Source organism: Mustela nigripes, chromosome 3 (genome assembly GCF_022355385.1).
Source record: "Mustela nigripes isolate SB6536 chromosome 3, MUSNIG.SB6536, whole genome shotgun sequence".
In the NCBI taxonomy this organism is placed as follows: domain Eukaryota; kingdom Metazoa; phylum Chordata; class Mammalia; order Carnivora; family Mustelidae; genus Mustela; species Mustela nigripes.
In genome coordinates, this window is record NC_081559.1 from 93,585,904 (window position 1) to 93,610,976 (window position 25,073).

At 45.0% G+C, this 25,073-nt stretch overlaps 1 protein-coding gene across 1 annotated transcript; it reads left to right on the forward strand.

Annotated features, from left to right (window-relative positions):
- Window positions 1-17,684: 17,684 nt before the first annotated feature.
- Window positions 17,685-21,504, forward strand: CXCR4 (C-X-C motif chemokine receptor 4). Its single transcript, XM_059394372.1, has 2 exons — window positions 17,685-17,801; window positions 19,917-21,504. The coding sequence occupies exons 1-2, from the start codon at window positions 17,787-17,789 to the stop codon at window positions 20,961-20,963; spliced, it is 1,062 nt and encodes a 353-aa protein (XP_059250355.1). The 5' UTR covers window positions 17,685-17,786; the 3' UTR covers window positions 20,964-21,504.
- The last annotated feature ends 3,569 nt before the right edge of the window (window positions 21,505-25,073 follow it).

The window sequence follows — 25,073 nt, forward strand, 5'->3', positions numbered from 1 at the left end:
TTTGGACAGCATTTCTGGATACTTTTCTGTAAATCCCTCTGAAAGGATAGGACAGGGCCAGTGTGGTTTCCATGAGGCCCTAGGGGAGCAGAAAGCCAAACTGAAGAACTAGGAAGGAAGCCAAGGTCCTATTGCTGGGAATGTACAAATATCAGAGGAGGAGTAGCCAAGTCAAGGACCTGTCGCCGTCATAGAGCCAGAGCTGGTCAGGTGGGAACAGGTTGGGCTGGGGCGAAAAAGGGAGAAGTCAGGGGTAGTTCTAGAAGACTATCTAATAGGAACATTTGGAGGCTTCACATCCTCTCTTTTAAAAAGGAAATGATAATCTTGGGCTTTAGTTTGCTGTCTTCACTGATAAAATTCATAGGCCCAAGTGGAAATTCCTCAGAGGTGAAGATGAGGAGAGTCAGGGCCCACTTACCCCATACTGCATTGCCCACTTACTCTTCGGCCACTCCAACTGGTGGCAATTTCCCTGTGGGCGCTGGCTCCTATCTCTCCGTCCTTAGGATCTAGTCTAGTGCCTAGTAGACATTTGGTAGACATTCAATAAAATGCTCAACACAACAACTAAGTGGGCAAAGGGTCATGGATAGACACTACTTGATACTTTCAATCTGGACAGTCTCAGGGTATTTTGGAGGCATTTGTTCCCAGGGTCATTTAAATATCACCAGTCTCTAGGAAGCTCCATGAGTGCTACCTTCCACTGTTTGTCTTCTCGAGAATGAAAACAGCTCTTTCTTTTCTGGGAACACACAAGGAACTACCTTATGGACAGCCCATCTTCCCACCTTTTTGCCTTGTAACAGTCTCTCTTTGCCTCCAAAATATAGTATGTGTGTTTCCAAGCTGCAAAGAAACCGTTGAAAATTAAACCACAGAAAAGCATTTTAATGAGAACATGATTACCTAACACCCCACTGTGGTTTCAGATGGCCTTGTGCCAACCTTCCGAAATGCTACCAGAAGTTCAGAGAGAAAAAAAAGAAGAAGAAGAAGAAGAAAAAGAAGAAAGAAAGAAAGAAGGGGAAAAAAGTGATTAGCATCCCTTAGTGAAGGTAGCTTTCTTGGATGGCTTCCAAAAAGATCTCTCTAGAAGGACGTAGGTTATTGGTGTCTGCAGTTCAACAAAACTTTCTTCCTGTTTTGAAAAATTTGAGAGAAAAAAGGGGGGGCCACCCTTGAATTGGTACATGATGTCCTCAACTAGGTGTTTTTAGCAGTGAGCTCTGCTGGGAGCGTCTGTACCCAGCGCTGTCTAGCTCATCAACTTGCATTCTGCGCACCCACTTGCTGCTCTGTAGCCTAGGTTACAAGACCGCAGGTGTTGATGCTTTGGAGTGAAAGCTCCACTGGCCCCTCAGAACAAAGCCCCAGCGAGCACCGTCCCTCCCTAGTTGGCAACTTGCGCTGTGCATGCCTGGCACTGGGAAAAGAGAAGAGGATAGAGGCTCTGGGGCTCACGCTGGGGTCATTTCTTAGGGAACATCCTTTCCTTGATCTCCAACTGGCACTTCAGCATTTCAGGGCTGCGGTTTCATTTCCACGCTGGGTTTCCTGACTTAACCCCTGAACCGCCTTTTGCAGTTCTCTGGGAGGCACTGTAGTGGAATTCCTTCACTCCACAGATGGAGAAATCAAGGCCTGGATGCAGTTTTGAGATTCACCCAAAATCACACTACTATTCATCATCCTGATTTCCGGGATGTGGGTATTATTGCCCTAGTCATACTACCCCCAATTTCTTTCAGTAACGTGGTGATTTATTTATTAAACATTTTATTCATTTGAGAGAGAGAGCACGTGCATGCGCACGCACCGACGGGGGAGAGGAGGAGAAGGGCAGTGAGTATAGGAAGAGGGAGAAGCAGACTGCCAAGCAGGGAGCTTTACTGACTGATGTTGGGGCCTGAGCCCAAGACCCTGGGATCATGACCTGAGTTAAAGGCAGAGGCTTAACCAGCTGAGCCACCCAGATGCCCCATAACATGGTAATTTGAACAATCACTTGCACACAACCTGATAGGAACAAAGTAAGCATACTATGTGCTAGTGTCCTTCCTTGCAAAGTATTTAGCACTGCCCTAAACCCTGATAAGGATGAGTGGAAAAGTACCACAGACTCTTGTCCTTAAGTAGTTACTCTATCTTGAAAGTAACAACATGTACACATTCGGCATCCAAACAGTCTAACTCAAAACAGGGTATAAGATGATGCTTAATAGCCTGAGTACGATAAAAAATGAAATGCTCTTCCCTCTTAACTCCCTTCTCCTGGTTAAGTTACTTAGTTTTTCTTAGTTTTGAGCTTGTCTCTTCCAGGATGCCTTCCTGGGTTTAGTTCAGGTTGGACTATAAGTGCCTGTGCACTTGTCTAGGTCCCTGTGAGCTCTATGAGGACAGGCCCCTGGCCAGCCTTAGGCACTGCTATATTCCCAAGTCTAGTACCTGGAACATACTTGGTGCTCAGTAAGTGTCTGGGGAAAGAAGGAGCTGAATGTCCTTTGGGAATATTTTAGTCAGCAAATGGGACTGAAGGTGAGCTCTAAGATTGGAAGGATTTGCATTAATGCAGAATGTGGTCCAGAAATTGGTGGATAACACCCCACCTCTGTAGAAAAATCATCAAAATCTGGGAGTAAAAGGTTAAGTCCCGTGAACAGCACAGTCACCTTTGATGAAGAGGATCAGGATGGTGTCATTGGGTAAACCAAAGAGGCATCCCCGACTGGGAGACTGGGGATGCAAAGAGGAGAACGGCAACCAGAAGGAAGATGTGTCATACTTTAAAAAGACGAGAATTTTAGGGGCGCCTGGGTGGCTCAGTGGGTTAAGCCTCTGCCTTCGGCCCAGGTCATGATCTCAAGGTCCTGGGTTAGAGCCCTGCATCGGGCTTTGCTCAGCAGGGAGCCTGCTTTCCCCTCTCTCTATGCCTGTGATCTCTCTCTCTCTGTCAAATAAATAAAATCTTTAAAAAAAAAAAAAAGAAGAAGAAGAGAATTTTAAAAATCCAAGCCACGAGAAAGCTGCACACAGCAAGCCACGCACTCAGTTTTAGAATCTGATTTCTAGAAGCATTTTCCTACACTACAATGATATCTTTTGGACTTCTCTTTGGTAGATGGGCTTTTTTTTTTTTTTTTTTTTTTTTTTTACCTCCTCCACTTTAAGTTTCAACTCTTTTCAACACAGGAAAAGAAGCTGAGTTTCACCTTGGGAAAATGCAAAATAGTCAGCTGTGGTGAAGAAAAAATGAATTACAATTTCAATCACAGATTTCTTTGAAACATTGTGCTAAAGGGAATTCTAGAAGGACCACTGACTCATTTCAGCCAGTGAGCCAGGATGAACATTTAGTGTGGTGACTCAGTGGCCAAGGAAACCACTTCTCTTTGGAGAGCTGTTGGTTCTGACTCTTCTTATCTGGAGGCCTTTACCAAACAAACAAGTATCTTTCACTTGGGGGCACCTGGTAGGCATGTACAAAAAAGAAAGGAGTTCTGAGAAAAAGAACTATAATTGTCAACAGCAGTGAGGGCTCAGTTTCTGCTCTCTTCGAGCTCATCCACAGAATTATCAAATCAAGGAGCAAAATGATTTGTCTGAAAAGGGGGTGTGAAGAAAAAACAATGAGGCATAAAGAACAATAGAATTGGAGATATAAAATGTGCTCCTCCCCCACATCCAAGGCAGAAGGTGTTACCTTTGGGTAAAACACAGCAGGTGTCTAATGTCTGCTCACACCATTCTCACAAGACATTGTTTTGGAGGAGTAGCCAGGAAAATGAGAGGCCAGAAGAGAGAGGAGGCATATTCCTAGGGATGTCTACCTGTATTCAACTCCAACCTAGAGAAGACTTCATAGAAAAGTGTGACTTATCTCTAAATAGTCCTAGACTGGCTCATGATAGTTCTGCTCCTCCCCAGGGGAAGGTCACTTGGAGGTTACAGGTTTAGAGATCTCAGTAGTCCCGTGGACCAAGATGTTATTGCACACAGGCGGCAAAGCCCCACATAGGGGAGAGTATATCACGTGATTGTCCTCACCATAGGAGCCATCCCTTTCTCTGGGCCCTTCCAAGAGTGGACTTGAACTTCCATGTGGCATCTGAAACAACCCAAGTCCCAGTGATCTTTGGGATCCCTGTGACCAAAAGAAGAGTCTTTCCTAATGAGAAGTCCACTCCTCAGGGACAAGACAGGCAATGTAGGGGATGGGCTGCTGTATTTGAAGCAATCCTTTGTCATACGCTGCAGCAGCCATGAGAAATGGTGGCTACCATCTTCCTGCTCACCACTAGCCACTGAAGGAACCCAGTGAGGCATCCATCTACTATGCAGCGCAGGAGAGAGCATGCAAACATCTGGCTTCCCTGGTCTTATACTCCTTCATGTAAAGAATGATGTGAGCTTCTGACACCCTTGTCCTCCTCCTTCCTCTGAATACCTGACATGGGCTTCTATCAGCTCCTAAAGAGTGGTATCCCCAGCATAGGGCTGGCACAGAGCAGGTGGGCCATAAATGTTGATGTTGATAGCTAAAGTCATGGGGAGAGGTAGGTACCACTTTGCATTACCTCCACATTGATGAGGCAACTGAGGCCCTAAAAACATCAAATAACATGCCAAAGCCCCTTGGTTAGTGAACCCAAGTCTCTTAGCTCCAGAACACAAGCTTTAAACTGCTCCAGCACCAATGGTAGACTGGATACACAAAGAAATTGAGTGTGTCAGAACCTTCTTACAGAGCACTCCCGCTCCCCTGATTTCAGCAGCAACAGTCTCTTACCAATGGGCTAGTGCCCGTTTTATGTTCACCAGTCTTGATTGTGGGTTGGAGGTCACAACTGTTTGTCCCTCCTCAAGAGCTTGTCACACCCAGTGTTCCCTGGTTTCATTTGTGCATTGGGGTTCCAACTGTCACTCCCCAGACAGTACAAACAGTACATTGGTTTCACTTCCCTGGGCCTTAATTCATTCGTTTTTTTTTTTTTTTTTTTAATAGTGATCTATCTACAAGGGTGGGTGTGAGAAGTAAGAAAAGGGGGGTAAACATAAAGCCCACAGGGGCCTCATCATGACACTGTTCATGCATGAGTGAGCACTTAACAAACAAAACGCATTGTAATGGAGTATTTTTGTCTTTTTGTGGTAGTCCTGTGTCTTAACACTGGCGGACATGAGAATCAGCTGGAACATAATGTCAAAGGCCCCACCTCAGCCCTATCCAACCAGAAACACCAGGGCTGAGGTCCAAGGATCTGGATATCACCTAATAGTAAGCTTCCTGTTGTATGGGGGCTGAGATAGATGTTCACCTTTCCAAAAGGTTCCATAAAGGATTCCTGCTCAGGGTAAGTGGTAGGTTTAGAGGACCTAAAACCTGTCTTCCAAGCACCAATCCTCTTAATTGGTTGGTTCTTGGTTGGCAGCTCCCTCTTGCAAGTTGAGTAGTAATTAGTATACAGAGAAATATTCCTTCTGTCCCATTCCATTTTGGTTATCTCCCCAGCTCTCTCTTTGGTATCCCCAGTAGGAGTAGGCTGTAGTACCAAACAAAAAATACGCTTCCTCCAGGGCTGCCTTTCTTCTGTCGAACAAGATCACTTTTAACAACCACAAAGTTTCATGAATCACCAGATGAAAGCTGGTTATGCTGTCAGTGTCTGTTAATGAAGAACATTCTAAACACACATGCGCACACACATCCACACCCAAAAATAAACTAACAAAACTATAAATTCAAGACACTTTCAAACATTGGTATTTTATCAATCACAAAGCATCCATATGCATCTGAAAAGTTGTAGTGCATTATTTATTTAGCCTGAAGTAAGATTTGGGACTTGAGACTATGTGTACCCTTTATGAAATCTTCCCTGGGGTTCCATTGCCCAAAGATTGGGAAACATCATGTGCCACCCTGTCAAGGTCAAAGCCCAGTGGCCCATTCACCTGTACTCGCTTGCTGCTGAATAGTAAATATCACTTGAAGAATTCAATGCTAGAATAACAGTGTTTGAAATGAGATACCAGTGAGTAGCCAAAGGGTGAGGAAAGTCATCTAAGATCAAGAGGAAAGGAAAAATTGAATCTGAGACTAAACTCCACCTGCAGCCATGAGCCACACTCTGAGAACAAAGTTGAAGGCCAGAAGGTAGACCAGAATATTCAACAAAACAACTATTAGAGTAGAATAAAGGACTGGAAGCAAAAGCTCCTACCTTCCTTAAAAATGACTCTGGCACAATTTACAAGTAAAGGCATATATGTAAAGCAAGTTATTTTCAATGTTCTGCTAAAGTTATTTTTGTAGCTAAAGATCCCTGAAATGATTTTAACTGCAACTACCTTGGGTAGGACTCCAAACTATGTGCCCAATCAGGAGGTGAATGCGTAGTGGTACTGTGGACTCCCCATGAGATTCCAACTCTTTTGCAAAGCTTTCCAGGCACCCTGCTTTGAAATGGCTCCTTCCTCTGAACTACTGTGCCCCACTCCTGGTGAGTCTGATTCTGCAGGTGTGAGGAGGGCAGGTACCAGCACCTTCTTGTTTTCTGTAGAATTCATTTGTGACCATAAAAGTTATGAACATCTGTATGTGAACGGTTACTATAGTGCAGATGTTGATTTGAACCTTAAGTCTCTTCAGACAGCTGCATCCTTTCCTTCTGCCTCTTCTATAGCACCACCTCTAAGTGATGTTCAATAAGCCATGTATCAATGTGCTTTTATCTGACATAGTGTCCTACCCCAGAAAATCAACTCCAAATCATATCTAGACAGAAAACTTAGACATTTAATGGAAGGATCTTGAAATCTACCCATATCTTTTTTTTTGTCTTGTCTGTCAAGTTTTGCCACTTCTGTTGGGTATCTTTTCAAGAGGTGCAAATAGATGAAGTCACCCCAGTGACATCAGTGACAGGGCATCATTGGCCCACAAGCCAGATGTAGGTATTGGTAAGACGTCAACACCCAGACTTTTTCCAAAAAGCATCACCTATCCTCCCAGATAGCCTCTCCCTGACCTCTCTTTATCATATCTAAGCTGAAATTCCCGTCACCCTGACCTCCTCCTCTTCTTCCACCATATCAATGAGCACATGATGCTAGTTCCTCAAAATCTCTTCTATTTATCAGCCTCCCACCATTCCCCAGTTGGCCCAGACCTTTACAGTCCCCTGCCCAAGCTATCCAAATAGGTTTGTCTGCTCCATCCACCTGTTTCCTTCTTTCAACCCATTCTACACTCTATTTAACACTAGTTCTTTTAGAGCATAACTTTGGTCATATTATATTCCATCTCAAAAATCTTTATGGCTTTCATTTTACTTGACAGAATACAGTCCAGACCTATTCCCCTTGCCTATAAAACATCTCTGTTCTAGTTTCAATGTACCTCCCCAGGAAAGAACTCCAACTATAGTCCAATCAAACTAGCTGATCCCTGTTGCTGGCTCCAACATTTTATTCCTGCTTTCTTATTTCACTCCGAATGTCCTCCTTCCCCCCCAGTTCTCTCCACATCAAAATCCTACTTATTTGCCAAATACATCCTGCTGTGTAAAAGACTTCATCCTTCCCTGCTACACCTTGTTTCTACTCTGCCTGTCCTGTCCGTCCTGCTCCAGCTTGGATTCTAGTTGTCTATGTTCCTTATCATCTCCCATGCTGCCCTTACATGTCTTGAGACTAAGAGCTGTGTCTCAGTGCCTGGCAGAGCTCTGCACATGGCAGGCATTCAAAGTAGTTCGCAGAAAGAAGGAAGGGTGGGGGTGGTGGGCAGGGAGAGAGGAAGGGAATGAAGAGTAAAAGAAGTAAAAAGAGAAGAGCTCAGAAGGGGCCAGGAAGAGCTGGAAGAGAATCCATTAAGGGAGGAGAAGGCAGGTCCAAAACAGAAATCGAAAAAATTAAATAAAATGCTTTTGGAGAGATCCCGGGTAGTGGGAGAGTGAGAGAGTGGGAAGAAGAACCAAGAACACTTGCTTGCACCCTGAGAGGACTTAACACCAACCCTGATTTGATCCCACTGCCAGATTCCATTGTTTCCTCATAGCCCAAATCTCACAGTCGGACTAGGGCCTTCAGGTTGAAACCAGGTCCCTGTGATTTATGAATAGAAATTCACCTTCATCTTACACTTCATTCAAATTTATGTAAAACATCTTATCTCTCTAATAGTTAACTCTGAATTAATGTTGTTCCACTTTAAAAGTTGGCCTATAGATTACTTTGTGTGATAGTCATATCAATCCTGCAAGATAGTTAACAGAACTCCCTGATAGGTGTCTGGCACTTCAGAGTTTGCAAAGCTTCTCATCTTTTTTTTTTTTTTTTTTTTTTTTAAGATTTTTATTTATTTGACAGAGATAGAGAAGGAACACAAGCAGAGGGAATGGGAGAGGGAGATGCAGGCTTCCTACTGAGCAGAGAGCCCAAGACGAGGCTCAATCCCAGGACCCTGGGATCATGACCTGAGCTGAAGGGAGACGCTTAACAACTGAGCCATCCAGCGCCCCAAAGCTCCTCATCTTAGTCATCTTGTGCAGTAGTCACTCTCCTTTCTATTACTCCCTTAATGCCAGGTCACATTCAGGGAAACTGTTTCCAGAACACAGCCTACTGCTTTACACTTCCATGTCCTTGCACAGATGGTTCTATGGGAAGAATTCTTTTAGTTCTATACAATCTTCACCTTTACAAGCCAGGTCTCTTGGGGGAGGGGGGCGGGCAGAGTAGCAGCACCCAAAGGACCCTCCAGATTCCTCTCTGAAAGATAGGGCTGTCCCTCACTAAACGGGTACACCTGAAATTCCGCGGCTGCCTCAGCTTCTGTGAAAGTTCTGGAAGAGGACTCAAGACCAGGGAGATTAGGGGACTCACAACACTGGCCAGTGATAAATCACAGACATTCATCTATACACATCTGCCCCTGGCAACACAGGGAAGGGAGAGCTGCATAGTAAAACCCACATCCCTTACTCTCAGGAGAAAAGAGGAGAACTGTTTATACTTACATAACAAAGCGGGACAGCAGGTGGGTATGGGAGAAACTCTGATTTTGTATTGGCTTATTTTTGCCAGTTCTCTATTCTTGTGGAGGCCTCACACTCCTGCATTTTCAGCTCTCTCTTCTGCAGAATTTATTCAAAACAGCTCATTCTGTTCACAGGGGACACAAGGCGTGGGGCCAGAGACCGCAGACAACAGGTCAGAAGATCAGACCAATTTAAGTTGTTCTCTGTGACTCAAGGTGGGGGTAAAGCAAAGATTTTCAAGGGGAAAAAAATAGAGCATACAGTCAGAAAAAACATAATTATGTATTTTTTCAGATTTGGGGGGGAAAGGTTTGTTTTCACAATACAAACCACAGAAAATAGGTAAAGTTCAACAAAACTTGTCTGGGGGAGAACACAAGAAGAAATACCTTCTTTACATTCATAGTTTCAAGGAAGAAGTTGGAGGTTTCTTATGGAACCTGTCAGAAATGAGGGCCAATTAAATGTTTATGTTTAGCATAAGAGGACAGAGGAGGTCTTTACCTACCAGGAAACCAGGGATCTCTTCTCAGTTTCTACACCAGTCTGGGGACCCTGCACACCCAAACACTTAAACAGAAGCCCAGATAGAAATTCATGGCAATTCCAGAGTGGACCACCCCCTTACTGGAACCAAGGCTAGGGCACAGAGCAGACATAGGACAGAGAAGAGAGAAAGCAGGAGCTGCTGGGACATCAAAACATCCAGAAACAGCCGAGGACTTGGGTTTGTGGGATGATTGATTATGATGGCATGTGTGAGTGCGTGTGTGTGTGTGTGTGTGTGTGTGTGTGTGTGTGATTAAAGAGAAAGGGGTTGGGGTAGGGGCTCTGGTTGAAGGGCATGGTGGTTCTTTTTTAAAGTGGCAAAAGGCCAATTTATGAGAAAAACCTGAGCACACCCCATATGGGGTGGCTTGAAAGAGAGGAAAAATCCCTCTAAAAAAATAACTGGTCACCAGCCCCCTACCCCTGAAGTGAAAATTTACCTGACAGAGAACAAATCGTCTTCGGTCTTGAGGAGCTTAATTTAATCAGTTTGGGGAGAAGCTTGAAGATGGAGCTGGATGCCCTCCCACTTTCATCAAAGATAAAGCTTTATCTTTGCTGTGGAGGTCATTGTTTTCCGCCCCCAAACCAGCCATAAACTATCAGCACGTGAGCCGATTTCCAAACCATAAAGGGACAAGGGTGGCAGACCGACAGACAAGGGATATTCGATGCCTGCTCCCTCTGAGGGGCTGCCCCACCTGGGCTCTCAAAGACGCGTAAGGCCATGGACGGCTGCACTCAGCAAGCTGGGTTTGAGTAAATGTTCCTTGGAGGATGATCCCACAACTTGTTGATAACTGGAATAAAGGAGTAGAAAAACAAGGAAGAAAACCTGAAACACACCACCTTGGTATATTTAAATGAGTCTGAAACAGTTTCATTTCCTCTGTTTGAAAAGAAACTGTTCCAACACAAAGCCATCCCCCATTTATAGACATTCCAGGAAAAGCCCTATGTTTTGGGTTGGAAAGAGTATGAGGGGTGATTGGATGATAAAGGAATGTCTTCTCCAGGTACCCCTCAGCACCTGCAGAAAAGAATTCCATTTAAGAGTGAATCTTCAGACAATTTTTTAAGCCTTCATTTTAACCTGGTTTCCTCTAATGTAACGCCAGGCAAAGATGGGGTTAATCTTTCTCTTTATTAGCCTGCTTCCGAAGCTGCTGCCTCCCCACATTTTCTCTCCAGGCAAGTACATCTGAAAGTCTCGGGAGGCCTTAAAAAGTCTAGCACTAATCTTTTGAGTCATTTAATCCCCCAAATCTTCCATGTTTGAAGATAATTTCCTTTATGAAAAGAAACCCTAACCTGGTCCAATTCCGCTCTCAAATTTGCTAATGGAACAAAGAGCGCTCTCATTAGACTCATCCTTGTGGCTGTAGAAAAAAGTGTCTCTGGAAGGGCAGGTTTTGCTTTAGCCTGGGGATGGTTTTGGCTGCCGCTCTCCTTGGCTTTCTCTCAAGGCATCTCATCCAGCCAAGCTCAAGTTAAATTAGACCTAGAGGAAAGAAAATAGGGGAGGCAGGTTCCTGGAGCAAAGGACTATCTAGTGCTCCGGTTCACCCAGCCCTGTATAAGCCCTCTTTCTGAGGAATGGGCTGCCCATTCCAGAGAGTCCTGAGAGGTGCGAGTTTTCCATACCGTTGTGGAAGGAGCTCCTTGGAATGGAGACTGAATGGGTTCAAAGATCCCTTCCAACCCTGAATCGGAGTCTTTGCAACTACAGGAGAGGGCTTTCAAGGCACATTTGAGAAACTTTATTACTTCTCTTTCCTTCCCCACCACCTAAGTCTTTCTTCCGCCCCACAATTAGAAGTAAGAACATTTCACACTTTATTTAAGATTCCATTTCCCTTCACCTCACTTCTGTGGGTAATAGGGGAGAAATGCATTTGCCTAGATAATCGGAGCCCTCCACTGACATGACATTATAGCAGCCGAGATACGAACCTACGTTAATAACAAGCAATGTTTATTGAGCATTACAATGGGTCCCACACTGTGCTATAAACTTTATATGCATTGTCATATTTAATACACCCAACAACCCAAAAAGTGAAATGTTACTACTACCTGGCTATTATAGCTAAGGAAATATATTAGAGATACACTTGCTCAGCTACCCACGTGATGTCCCTGAATGTGGAGCCGGAAGACACATGGAGAGTCAGCATTCAAGCTCCAAAGTCCCATGCTCTGACCCACTAAGGCTATTCTATTCAGCGGGTGATCCTTCTTTCTACTATCGGCACTGTTTAAAGAGAAGAGGGAGCAATGTTCCTCTTCTTGAATGATGTTGTCCTACAAATCTAAAAGAAATAATAGCCTAGTGCTCACACACTGAGGTAACTGAGAAGGCTAAGAGCCTGAGGATGGGGAAAAGTTTGAGGGAATACAACAGAACCATAGTGGAATGGGTCCGTTGCCTTCAGGGGCCCAGATATTAATCTGAGGGCAGCTGGGAGCTGCAAGGAAGGACCAACTCGGGAAATCCAAAGTGATTAACTTCCACTCTCAGAGTGGACAAATTACGGCACAGGGCTATCCTAAAAGAATTCTGTGGAGAGTTCTGGCTATTTCCATTGCTGCCTTTTATGTATCTGTTCCATCCTTTTGGGTCCCCCAACCTCCCCATCTTTCTTTTGATTCCTAGTATCATAACTTCAGCCAGCATAAACTGGAAGTTCATAGAATTTTTGTTTGCTTGCTTGCGTGTTTTGAATCAGCATTTTAAAGTCAAGAGATTTCACCTTAAAAAATTAGGACTTTCATCTTCTCTTTAGCAATAGGAAGACATGGCCCAAATTCCCACATAGGGCAATCAAGGGTGGTGGCTATCCCTCTTTGGACTCCCCAGTTCTCCACAGTCCCCACCACTCCCTATGGGCCTCATTTATTCACAATATCTGCAGGGCTTGTCACTTGTGCTTTATAACTCTAAGTAGCTCCAAAGGCACAATCATGGCTTTGGATTTAGAAAATTCCTCTCACATGAACGTTGCAGGGATCTCCCTATACACACACACACACACGATTTCCACCCTATCATTCTGCTAGTATAAAACTCTTGGTAGAATGATCTCAGTGAGATCTCAAAGCCCATCTGTGTGGGGGATCAGATCACCACATTTCTGGCTGTCCCCTGGCTCTGCCATGGGATGCATAGCTCTCTTTAGAGAGACCAGACCGTCCACAGAACTGTAGGCACTTCCTCTGGTTATATAGTTCCCTGAGGTCACCGACAGTAAATTACTGGTTTAAGGAAAACAATGACAAGCCTTTTCCATGGAGAACAGAGTTTGCTCACTCAATTATTTCCTAAAGTCGTGCCCTCTTTCCCAGCTTGACACCATAATTTTTGAGGCAACAGCACTGGGTCTGTTGTTCTTCAGATCCACAAAGCCACAGTGAACCTGCCACAGGAGCACAACAAACTTTGAAAGCAATGCATTTCCTGGCCGGTGGAACTAACTAGTCAAGTAATGATCATTGCATTGTTAATGAAGTGGCTGCTTTGTTAAAATGACTTACCAGGCTGACTCTAAACTGTATTTTTTTACTAGTTTAGTTTTTCTCTCTGTATAGGAAATTTTGTGGACTGTTCTTGATGGCAGCAAAGCTTCCGTAGAAATCACTAATAATCTGACTTCAGTGAAGTCAGACCTTTTAGAATTCAAAATATGACTTAGATGTAAGATAAAAATGGTACTCAGAAAACCAGTAATACTTTCCCTAAATTTGGTTTCTTTCCCAAAGTCATTTTCCACCTGTAGGCATTAGAGACATACGGAGTTGAGAAAAGAAGAGTGGGCTGGCTGCAGTGGGGTAAGGAACCATTCCTTCTCCGTAACACCGGCTTGGAAATTATTGACATTTGATAGCACTGTCTTTGACATTTGTAACCCTCTGGTAGAATTACATGCCCATTGGGAAGTAGTCTCCTGTGTTTTTGTGTTTTTTTATCAGTCAGGAAAACATTAACTTTGTCTCTTGAATTATCCCCTACTGCTATCAATGAAGTTTGTATTCTTTTTCTTTTTCAGAAGCAAAAGTGGCAGTTTTTCTTTGAAAAAGACAGGGGAGGAGCCAGCAATGGAACAGGGGACTTGGTGCATTCAGAAGGCCTGTGAGGTTGCTGCCTCCTACCACCCACCATCAGGAAGAGGTCTGTCCCTAAGGTTTCTGCCTGACTGGCTTTGAACCTCTCTGGGGACACACACACACAGATACACACACGCAAACACACTTACACACAAATCAACCAGCTGCAGACCGAGCAACAGGAGGTGGCAGAATGCTTGCCACTATGTCACTGGATTTGCAAGCATCCCCTCCAAAGCATGGCCAAGGCTAGTTATTCCCTGGGCTCAAGCCAGCCTGAGAACTTGGGGACCCTGCCAAAGCCCTGACAGCCCCTTAGCCTCGCTCGGTTGCCAGAACCACACAGGAAAGTCATTAATTCATTCAATAAAGCTTCAGTAAACGATTAGGGAGCCCATTATTTGTTCATCAGTGGGCTAGCTGCATAGAGGATATCTGAGCATTCACTTTAAGGAACCCAGAATATTGGAGGAAGAGGAGAAAAGACATACACTCACTTAAAAATGGAATAACATCCCAAGAGATGCCACTCAAAGCAGTATGTAAGTGGATGCCAAGTGCCCTTTCAGAGGAGGGAGCTTTCAGAGGGTGAATAGCAGCCATTAGAGAAAGAAGACATTGTGAAGAGTGGAGAGAGTCTGGGCTTTGGAGCCAGACAGACTGGGTGCAGATCCTCCCTGCGTGATCTCCACCACGTTCCTTGCCCTCTCTGGACGTCAGTTTTCTTACCGGGGGTCTAGAGGTGGCACATGCCTTATGGAGTGGTTGAAGGGGTTATAAGAGGTCAGTTACACATCACAAGCACTCAACAGATATTTGAATTTTTTGCTTTGTTTTCTTTTTAAGAACATCTTAGAGTAGTTGGGAAAGTAGTTTAGGTAGGTTTGGCCCAAGGGAAAATAAGGAAAGGCCATTCCTTAGAGAAAAGGAGGACTATTAGGGAAAAAGTCATCCTATCTAGTGAATACTTTAGGAAGTGGAAAGGTATGATAAGAGAGGCATTTTTAACACTGGCTTTTTTCTGAATATGAAAATGTTTCATGCCTATTACAGAAAATTTGGAAAGCACAGAAAAATGCAAGGAAGAAAATAAAAAAATCAAATATAATTCTCACCCAGTGAAAACTCCTATAAACATTTTGGTTTTGGGGATGCCTAAGTGGCTCAGTTAAGTGACTTTGGCTCAGGTCATGATCTTAGGGTCCTGGGATCCAGTCCCAAGTCAGGCTCCCCACTCAGCAGGGAGTCTTCTTGTCTCTCTGTCCCTCCCCCTCTCTATCTCTCTCTCAAATAAGTAAATTAAATCTTTTTTTTTCCCCCAAGATTCTATTCATTTATTTGACAGAGGGAGAACAACAGCATATGCACAAGCAGGGGGAGTGGAGAGGGAGAAGCAGGCTCCCCATACACAGGGACCCAGGCATGGGGTGCAATCCCAGGACCCTGGGATCACAACCTGAGCCAAAGGCAGAGAGACACCCAACTGACTGAGCCCCTCATGTACCCCATAAAAATAAAATCTTAAGAAATGTTTTTTTGTTTTCCTTCCCATCTTTTTCGAGCACATATTTTAACATAACTGAGTTCACACTATATACATAGTTCTGAGTCCTACTTTTCACACCTAATGTTTCATAAGCATTTTCCCATGTCTTTAGAAAATTTTCTTCACAAACATCGTTGACAAGGGCCGTATGGAATTCCACATATGGATATACCAAAATCTTCTCTACTGTTCCACTTATGGACGTTTAGGGCTGTTCAGATATTTCAGTGTATAAATGCCTCCATGAATACCTTTGCGGCAAACTTCTCTTTCCTCGGGATGTTTCTATAGGCGGAATTACAGTTCTAAGTTTCTGCTGACTACAATGTGCTCTCCAGAAAGGATGTTCAGTCCACATTCTCCAAGCCACAAGGGAGAAATAGCTGCTCTTATCTTAATATCCAGATATTATCTTCGAAAAGAAAAATTTTGCTTACTTTGACAGTCACTGAATAGCATTTCATTGTTCTCTTATCTTGTTCCCCTTAGCAGATATACCTAAAAGGATCTAAAGTAGTCCACAGATAAAGAAAAACCTTTCTTTTGTCTGCAATCAACAAATATTTATTGTGCAAAACATTTTACTCTGGATTTATCCTCTCTTCCCTTTTGGGACAGGTTTGGGAGATTCCACGTGTCAGGTTTCCTTCATAATGAAGAGAAGAATTTTGAGGTCCAATGCAGCTGACATTCTGGGTCAAACATGATTCTGCCACTACTGAGCTTTGTGAAAAGCAAATCATGGAAACTGTCTAAAATTCTGGTCCTTCAATATTGCCTCCTAACCGTAGGATGTGAAAACGAGAGGATCCCAATTTTTACTCTACGTAATGTAATATTACGGCATAATTTCATCTAGTCATCATTCTGTCCTAAATTAGTAGTTCCTAAGAGTCCCACCTCCTGACCCTAACATCAGCTTTCAGTAGATGAGTACCTTCACCAGCAAACATTAGGGAAGGGGTGCCGATCGAAGAAAATTAAGCTCTGTAGAAAGGTTCCCAGCCCCTGGACCATCTCTGGAATACCTCCAGACTGAAAGGTTTTATCTGAAGTGAAGGGGTTGGTGTTCTAGATCAGTCTGGGCAAGTCTTTATCTTGGGATCGTGCTGGGGCGCGCGTCACAGCGCATTCATCGCTTTCGCCGGTTAACGCTCACATCTCGGTCCCCCGCTGTCGCTGGTGCGGTCACCCTGCCAGCGGTCGCACTAGTTCTTGGCCCCGCCCCTCAATCGTTCTCCGCCCCACCCAGGCTCGCGCCGGCGGGAACCCGCGCGAGGATGGAAAGCCCTGTTTGGGCGTTCACTGCAAACCCCAGTCTATAGGGGACTCTTTTAACCGTCTAGCCTCACCCCGCCTCACCCCGCCCAACCTTCATCCTATTTTCTAATATCCCTGCGGACAGTGGAAGACACTGGACACGGGGCCAGATCGTGGTTTAAGCCCGGCTTGGAATCCCGGGCCAAAACCGGCATTTCATCTCCGCTAGTCAGCTCTCTGTTTCCTCCGCATGGGGGCCTTATCCTCTGGTTCAGAGCTGTATGCCCAGACTCTAGACCAGTGAGTCGCACATATTGCCCCCACCCCCGTAAATATCTAAATGACTAAATGCATCGCCGTGATGGTAACACCCACAGGCTGTTGTGAAAATGAATGAGTGATTCTGTGCAAGTCTACCTCGTGATCTGTTACCAAAAGTACTATTCGCTAAATTTCTCTTATAATAAAGCACACTTAAGTATTTTTTTAAAGTACTATTCACTAATTGGTTGCCCGGAAATACACACCTACTTCTCTATCACGGTCTCCCTCCCTAATTATGCCAAATAATCCTACCCTCTCCTGAAAGTGTTTCCTTATTATGTGTACCTGATGCTGGTACTATTACTGTGGATGTGCCTGTGCTCTAAAGAGTCATTTTATTGTCTGAACGGACTGCATCTGCCGAAAGCGCCGGGGAATGGAGTCAGATGCTGGACCCACTTCCAGCATTGCCGCCTACTAGTTGGGTCATTCTGGCACATCACTACTCTACTCCGGACCTCAGTGTCTCCATTTGTAGCATTCCCGGGTCTGGAATTCCATCCACGTGAGCAAGGATGGATGCGCCACACAGGACGCGTTGGTCGCCCGCGCTTCCCACCTCCTTTCAGGCGCATCCAGCTTTCCCAAGTTGCGGAACGCCTCTGGGATGCCCTCCACAGCCCAAGACTCACAAGGTAACCTCCAACTAACACCAGCCGCTCAGGGGATTCCCGGGTTTACCCCCAATTAACCTCCCTGCGACTGCTGGAGCGCTTACCTCCACCCCTCCCTCGAGCCTTCCTCCCCTACGTCTGCTCCCTCTGCCCCACCCCGCCTTCCCTTCTCCCTGCCCCGCCCGCGCACCCGCACGGCGCATGCGCCGCCCGCCGAGCGTGTTTTTATAAAAGTCCAGCCTCAGCCAGAAACTTCAGTCCGTTGTCTGCGGCAGCAGGTAGCAAGGTGATCCTGACGGCTTGGGTGCTCCGGTAGCCCCTGCGGCTGGAGAGCGAGCAGTTACCATGGACGGGTTCCGTGTAAGTCCAGTTTCAACCTGCTTTTTCTTAAACGTACAAACACGTAAACTTAGAGCGCAACCCCTCCGAGTGGGCATAACCGACCAGAACATGGGAGGTGCCAGTACCCGGGAGAGGAGCATGGAAAGGAGTTTTCGTGCGGTTGGTTACACTGGCGGAGGGGGGTAGGAGTGCAGTCTTTTGCTCTGTAAAACAGAGGAGAAAAAACTGGAAGGACCTTTTCGGTGGCTGCATGTTTCTCCCTTGAGTCCTGCGGCGCGCGCTGTGCTTGCATGCTGTTTGCAAACATAAGAACATTCTGTGCACAAGTGCGAAGAAGGCGTGCGCGCTGCTCGCGAACTCAGACCAAGAGTCTCTCCCGCCGGGGAGGAGGAGGGGTTTTTTGGGGAGTGAATTATCTGAATTGAGAGGTGGAGGGCGGTGCGCGGGGTCTGAGTTCCCAGAGCGAGGCTGCGCCCCTGGTTAATTTCAGGCAAAGTCTCCAGGGGACCACTCCTGAGGCTAGGCGCGTGTTCGCCGAACTCTGCGCCTCCCGAGGAGCTGAGTCAGTACCCCCGCGTAGTGAGCAGAGGGTGGGAAGGGCGGGCGGACCCAAGGTGCTGCTTGCCTGAGAGTTCTGAGAATTGGCCACAGCAGGGAGGTGGCCCGGAGCCGCCGGTGCGCGTTAGGATTGAGGGAGAGACCTCGCGGGCATCGGAAGCGCAGCGAGTGGACCCCGGGGTTCCGTAGTTTGGGATAGCACAGAGGGAGGAGTATTAAGCAGTCACGGTGCAGCGGGACCCAGAGGTATGCCCCGCGGGGACTGGGGTGGAATGAGGACTTGGGAGGGCACCCGGCCTGCGGGTAGTTGCGGCGCAGACCGGCAGGTGCAAGCGGGGAGACCGTTTAGCTCTCACCGATCCCAATTGCGATGTTCAACCGTTAGTGGTTTCCTGGAGACTTTTGAAAACCCCTTACCAGGAAGGCTTTTCGTTTCCCCCAGCGGCGCGCAATTCAAAGGCGTTTACGGAGGAGCCGCCCATTCTCTCCCCAGCACCCTGTAGGACTGAACTTGGCGAGCTGCCCGGCGGAACCCTGGGCGCTTGCAGCGGCTGGTGGTGGGCGTGGGCGTGGTGGGCAGCCGCGGAGGTCCGGAGTTGGACCACCCGGCCCTAGGTGCGCCCTCCGCCTGGAGGCTTCTAGCTGCAGACCTCCGACCCCATTTACTGGGTCAGTGGCGGGGTGGGAAGCGATCCGGGAGAGTGAGGAAATGAAACTTGGGGCGTGGACCATGAGTGCAGACCCCGTGACCTTCCCCTCCCATTAAAATGCTGCACTCCCTAACGTCCTAAACGCGCCAAGAGATAAACAGGTAGAGAGACACCCCTGCCCCTGAGGAGCACCAGCTGCAGGCATGTGTGTGGGGCGGTATCCTCCTCTAACACCCCTATTCAATACCCCAAGCAATAAAGACTTCGTTTAGGGCCGTATTCTCCTTCCCCACTACGCGTTGCTATAAGTACAGAATGATTTGTGTTCAGATAAGCGAGGGAAATACAGTGTTTTGCGCCTTAGGAGAAAGTTTTGGGGACTCCCCCACCCCATGCTCCTTCCTCCCCTTTTCCCTATCCTGGTGAATCTTCATATAGAAAATTAAGCCCACTCCCCAACAGGGGTTTCCATTCCCACTCCTCACCTGCCCCCTCCCACGCTACCCCCCTGACCCCATCCTGGGCAGCCTAGGAGGGGCCTCTTTGTGTTTTGTTTTGGTATTTTTCCTCCCAAGGTTTTTTTCTTCCCCCTAGTGGGCGGGGTAGAACAGTTAGCAAAGAAGAGACTTTGAAACCGTCAGAATCTCAGTGCCCTTTTGTTCTAAACAAAGAATTTTCTAATTGGTTCTACTAAAGACAGCTATAATGAAATGACTCTGGGGAAAGATGGGGAGGAGGGCTGCTGGAGTCTAATTCTCTTGGGCTCTTCCCTCACTACTTCATTGGGAGCAGAATGTACTGATGAAGGCTGGGATGAGTTGGGTTTTATAAATTACTTTTTAAAAATCGCAGAAAGATTTTTTTGCACTTGGAGAATGCCCGCTGTACTTGAAAGTTAATATCCATTCCCTTGCCTCTTTTGCAGATATACCCTTCAGATAACTACACAGAAGATGACTTGGGCTCAGGCGACTATGACTCCATGAAGGAACCCTGCTTCCGCGAGGAAAATGCCCATTTCAACCGTATCTTTCTGCCCACGGTCTACTCCATCATCTTTTTGACTGGCATAGTGGGCAATGGATTGGTCATCCTGGTCATGGGTTACCAGAAGAAACTGAGAAGCATGACAGACAAGTACAGACTGCATCTGTCTGTGGCAGACCTCCTCTTTGTCCTCACGCTTCCCTTCTGGGCAGTTGATGCTGTGGCAAATTGGTACTTCGGAAAGTTCCTGTGCAAGGCAGTCCATGTCATCTACACAGTCAACCTCTATAGCAGTGTCCTCATCCTGGCCTTCATCAGTCTGGACCGGTACTTGGCTATTGTCCATGCCACCAACAGTCAGAGGCCAAGGAAGCTATTGGCTGAAAAGGTGGTCTATGTGGGCGTCTGGATACCTGCTCTCCTGTTGACCATTCCCGATTTCATCTTTGCCAACGTCAGGGAGGCAGATGGGAGGTATATCTGTGACCGCTTCTATCCCAACGACTCGTGGTTGGTGGTGTTTCAATTTCAACACATCATGGTTGGCCTTATTCTGCCGGGCATCGTCATCCTGTCCTGCTACTGCATCATCATCTCCAAGCTGTCCCACTCGAAGGGCTACCAGAAGCGCAAGGCCCTCAAGACCACAGTTATCCTCATCCTGGCTTTCTTTGCCTGCTGGCTGCCCTACTACATTGGGATCAGCATTGACTCTTTCATCCTCCTGGAAATCATCAAGCAAGGATGTGAATTTGAGAGCACTGTGCACAAGTGGATTTCCATCACTGAGGCCCTAGCCTTTTTCCACTGTTGCCTGAACCCCATCCTCTACGCCTTCCTTGGAGCCAAATTTAAAACCTCTGCCCAGCATGCACTCACCTCTGTGAGCAGAGGGTCCAGCCTCAAGATCCTTTCCAAAGGAAAGCGGGGAGGACATTCTTCTGTTTCAACCGAGTCCGAGTCTTCAAGTTTTCACTCCAGCTAACACTGATTGAAAAGACTTGTATACATTAAAGAACTTTTTTTTTTACGTTACACATTTTTTCAGATATAAAAGACTGACGAATATTGTACAGTTTTTTTACTGGATTTTTTTCTTGTGTTGCTTTAGTTTTTGTGAAGTTTAATTGACTTATTTATATAAATATTTTTTGTTGTTGTTTTTCATGTGAATGAGTGTCTGTAGGCAGGACCTGTGGCCAAGTTCTTAGTTGCTGTATGTCTGGTTGTAGGACTGTAGAAGAGGGAACTGAACATTCCAGAGTGTAGTGAATCACTTAAGCTAGAAATGATCCTCAGCTGTTTGTACATAAATAATCTCTCCATTCCAGTGGAACATTTTCTTTTTCCTGTTCTTAAATTGTTTGGTTATACTATGTGATTTTGCTGTAGAAGGTGGCACTTATAACCAAAACCTAAAGTGGTAAAGAAATGCTGGTTTTTCAGTTTTCAGAAGTGGATTGATTTCAGCACCTACAATGTACAGTCTTGTATTAAGTTGTTAATAAAAGTTCATGATAAACTTACTCAGTGTTATGTTCTGATTTCTGTTAACATTCCTTTGGCTCACAGAAGTAAAAAATAATAATATATTTATGGCATGTCAGGTCCTCTTCTGGTTGTTAAAATATTTTGCTTAATCTTTATCATAATTCTGCGATAGGAACTCTGGCTCAATTATTAATAGTAGAATGATAGTTTGTAGAGCAGGAAACTGAGGCACAGAAACCCTAAGTGACCTGGTTAAAGGCTTGGTAAGCAGCACCACCAGCATTCCAAACCAGGGAATCTGTCTTCAAAATCTGAAGTCTCAACCACTTTCAACTCCTAGACATTTAGAAACATCTAGCCAGTTCCTATTTCTATGAAAAAGAATCTGAAGGATAAATATGTGTGTAAAGAAGAAAAGGTCTGCAATACCATGTTTTAGATTTTACTACAACTGACCCCTTGTATAACCCAGGACTGCTGTGGGAAGCCTGGTATGGTTTTCTCCTCTGATTTTTCTCAATCTAGATACCATCATTCCCTTTTAACAAAGGAACTGAGATTCACAGACTTGCCGTAACCAGCACTTTGAACGGGACAAACCAGGAGTTGATTGCACCCATTGTTCCATACCACTGTTGTTCCCCAGGACACCTGGTCATAAGTCAACTGAACTGTTATTGAAAATAAAGCCAAAAGTGAATGTTTTCTTCACAAAATTAACCAAGCCAAAAATACCCCTCTTGCAATATGTTCTATGCAAATCTCAACACTTAATCTATTGTAACACCTAGCACCTCAAGGGTTTAACCAAGCAGATAAAAGTTGAATTGGTACTTTCAGAGTTGAGAAGAAAGTTCCACTGAACCAAGCTCCTCATTGCCCATATTTTGCACAAGATTTTGGAGTCTTATGTAATAACACCCGCAACTATTTACACTACCATTGTGCAAGCCCCAGGCTCTTGAGTAAATTTCAGCTCTGATCTCCGTTTAAAGATAATTTCTAAACGATGTAGCAGCCATACCTATCTCATTTGGGGACACAAAAAGGGTACTCCAGGCATGCACTCAAAAGATAATAACTAGGATATAAAGCAATATTTGGTCTACTTTTCATAATTGTTTCTGGCACAGAAAATCTATTTCGGAGGAAAAATTGCAATGTATTATCTTTCTGAGGCAAATCACATTTGTCGAAGGCAAATTATAGATCCCATGAAGGGAAATAACTTAATTACTTAAAATAGAATCCAATTTGACTGTGCATTTCTGCTGCAGTCTATGGATCTGGAATAATTCAGAATGGTATTCCTACTCCACTTGAAAACACAATTAGATTTTATATAGGAAATTATCTTGAGGTTTCTTGGTTTTTCCCTGGGAAGCATAATTGGATCACCCTTCATTTAAGCATAGTTTTACATGTACTCTTTGGAAGGCTTAGTCTTAAAACCATGACCATTGTAAGACTTCACTTGAACTTTCTCTATAAATATTTATTCTTGAGACAATAGAAGAAATCCTTGGAAGGAATTCGTTTTCTTTCTCCTCTTGGCTTGAAACCTCGTCACCCCAGATTCCTCTCCTTTACCCTGGAGTCACAACAAAAGGAACTGAGCTGGAACAAAATTCCCAGTGTCACCAGACTTAATGGATATTTCATTCTCCCTTGGAACAAAGGTGGGATACTCTTTTTTAAATAAGAAAAAAGGTCTGGCTCTCCCCTTGCCCCGAAAGCCCCACCCCCGTCATTCTCTGTCCCCACCCTGCCATGTTCCAAGTGGCTCCAAAGCATTCCCTGTGTTGTGGTTTGTTGGACAATGCTGGGAAACCCAGTGTGCTAGCCAGTCCTTGTATAAAGTAGCTAATTGTTCCCTCTCCTCATCCTTTATGAATGGGGCCCTTGAAGGTCAGTAATGTAGATCCAGTTGTATAATGGAAGCTAAAATATTTAAATTGTATGCATGCTGCCACTAATGGCATAAATATGACATCTGAGTTATTAATAACATTAAGCTTGTAACTGGGGAGGAAAGAAGATGTTTTTATCTTGCAAAGCCTTTGTTTTGGCTTTTCCTTAAAATGCCACTGGGCTATTCCTTTTGTGGTTATGCCTATGTTAAAATAGTAATTCCAGGGAGCCATTTTAAGAGGATAACCTACAGGTTTTATTTTAACAATCTAACAAGCTTGACTTTCTCCAAGCTTATTGTCGGATAGTAAAGGCACCACAAACAGAATTGAGTTGTCATTAAATCAATGTAATACTGAGGAGGGCTAAGGACCACTGGAGACAAAACTCACACTACCTTAGAAAATAATCTCGGCATCCCACCAACACTTAAAAATGTGACGTTGTAGTCTGGCACCATAGGGATGTACTCAGCCCATTTTGAAGAGGATTCCATTTGGCTTCAAAGTGGCTTAGCCAGTCTGTCCTGGAGACCCAAAAGTCAGAGGAATGCCCTTTCCATGAGCACAGCCTAAGAGAAATGCTGTTGAATGAATCCTTTTGAGGCAGTAGCTCTCAACTGGGGCAGGGCAGGTGTGTGTGCGGGGCCAGCAATTGCCCCTCAAGAAATGAAATATTTTGGGTTATTATACTGGGATGGGTGGGTGGGTAGTAAGGTGCTGCTGGGGTCTAGTGGGTAGGAGGCAGGGATGCTGCTAAACATTCTACAGTTATCCAGCCCAAAGTGTCCATTGTGCTCAAGGTTAAGAATGCCTTTTCAAGATAATAATCTTGAAAATCCACAGGATGGTAATAATTATGAAAGTAAGGGTATATCCAAACAGTATAATCCCATGAAATTATCAATGGACAGAGTTCCAAGGACTCCCTTCAGGACCTCTACCTGGTCTCACTTCAATGCGTTCTCATTCCTCCTTACTCAACACACACCATTCTCTTCCATCTTTACTTCAGTGTCACCTCGTCATAATGACCATGTCTTTCTGTTTATCTTCTTCTCTCATGCTATGCTAGGAAGATGTCCCACAAAGAGAAATAAATGGTAAAGGGTGACTGCTGCAGATTTTCTAGCTCCCACCCAATATCTATCTCCCCAAAGACCACAATGTTTACTCAGTTAATCCTCACCCCAGCCTGTGACTCAATTTGGAACATGTCCCACTTTGCTCCTTTTATTCAAAAAATAAACAAGGAGTGATGAGGTACAAGGCCATTGTTCCATTGTCTGCAAGTGACTTGGATTAATTTAAAGCAATCCTATTAAGTCCAACAATTAAAATCTAAAACCTTCTGAAAATCCTTCTTTCAACTGAAAATGCAAAGTGTTTGCAGGCCGAGTTGAGGGATCCACAATATTAAGAAGCCACAGAAGAAGGGGAGGAACGATTTTTCAAAATCAAACAAATAAAGGTGCTCAACCAAACCATACCAGGTGCTGGGTGTTTATCTGGTAGAGCCCAGTCCACAATTAAGTTGATTTACATATTACAGTTCAATTAACTAGAACCCAACTCATCAACCTTCTTAATTAAAAGGAATTACTTCCTCATATTTGACTCCATCATATGGAAAGTAATATTTATTGAGAGCCAACTGAACTCCGGGCACACTCGTCCATGTGCTCATCAGAAGA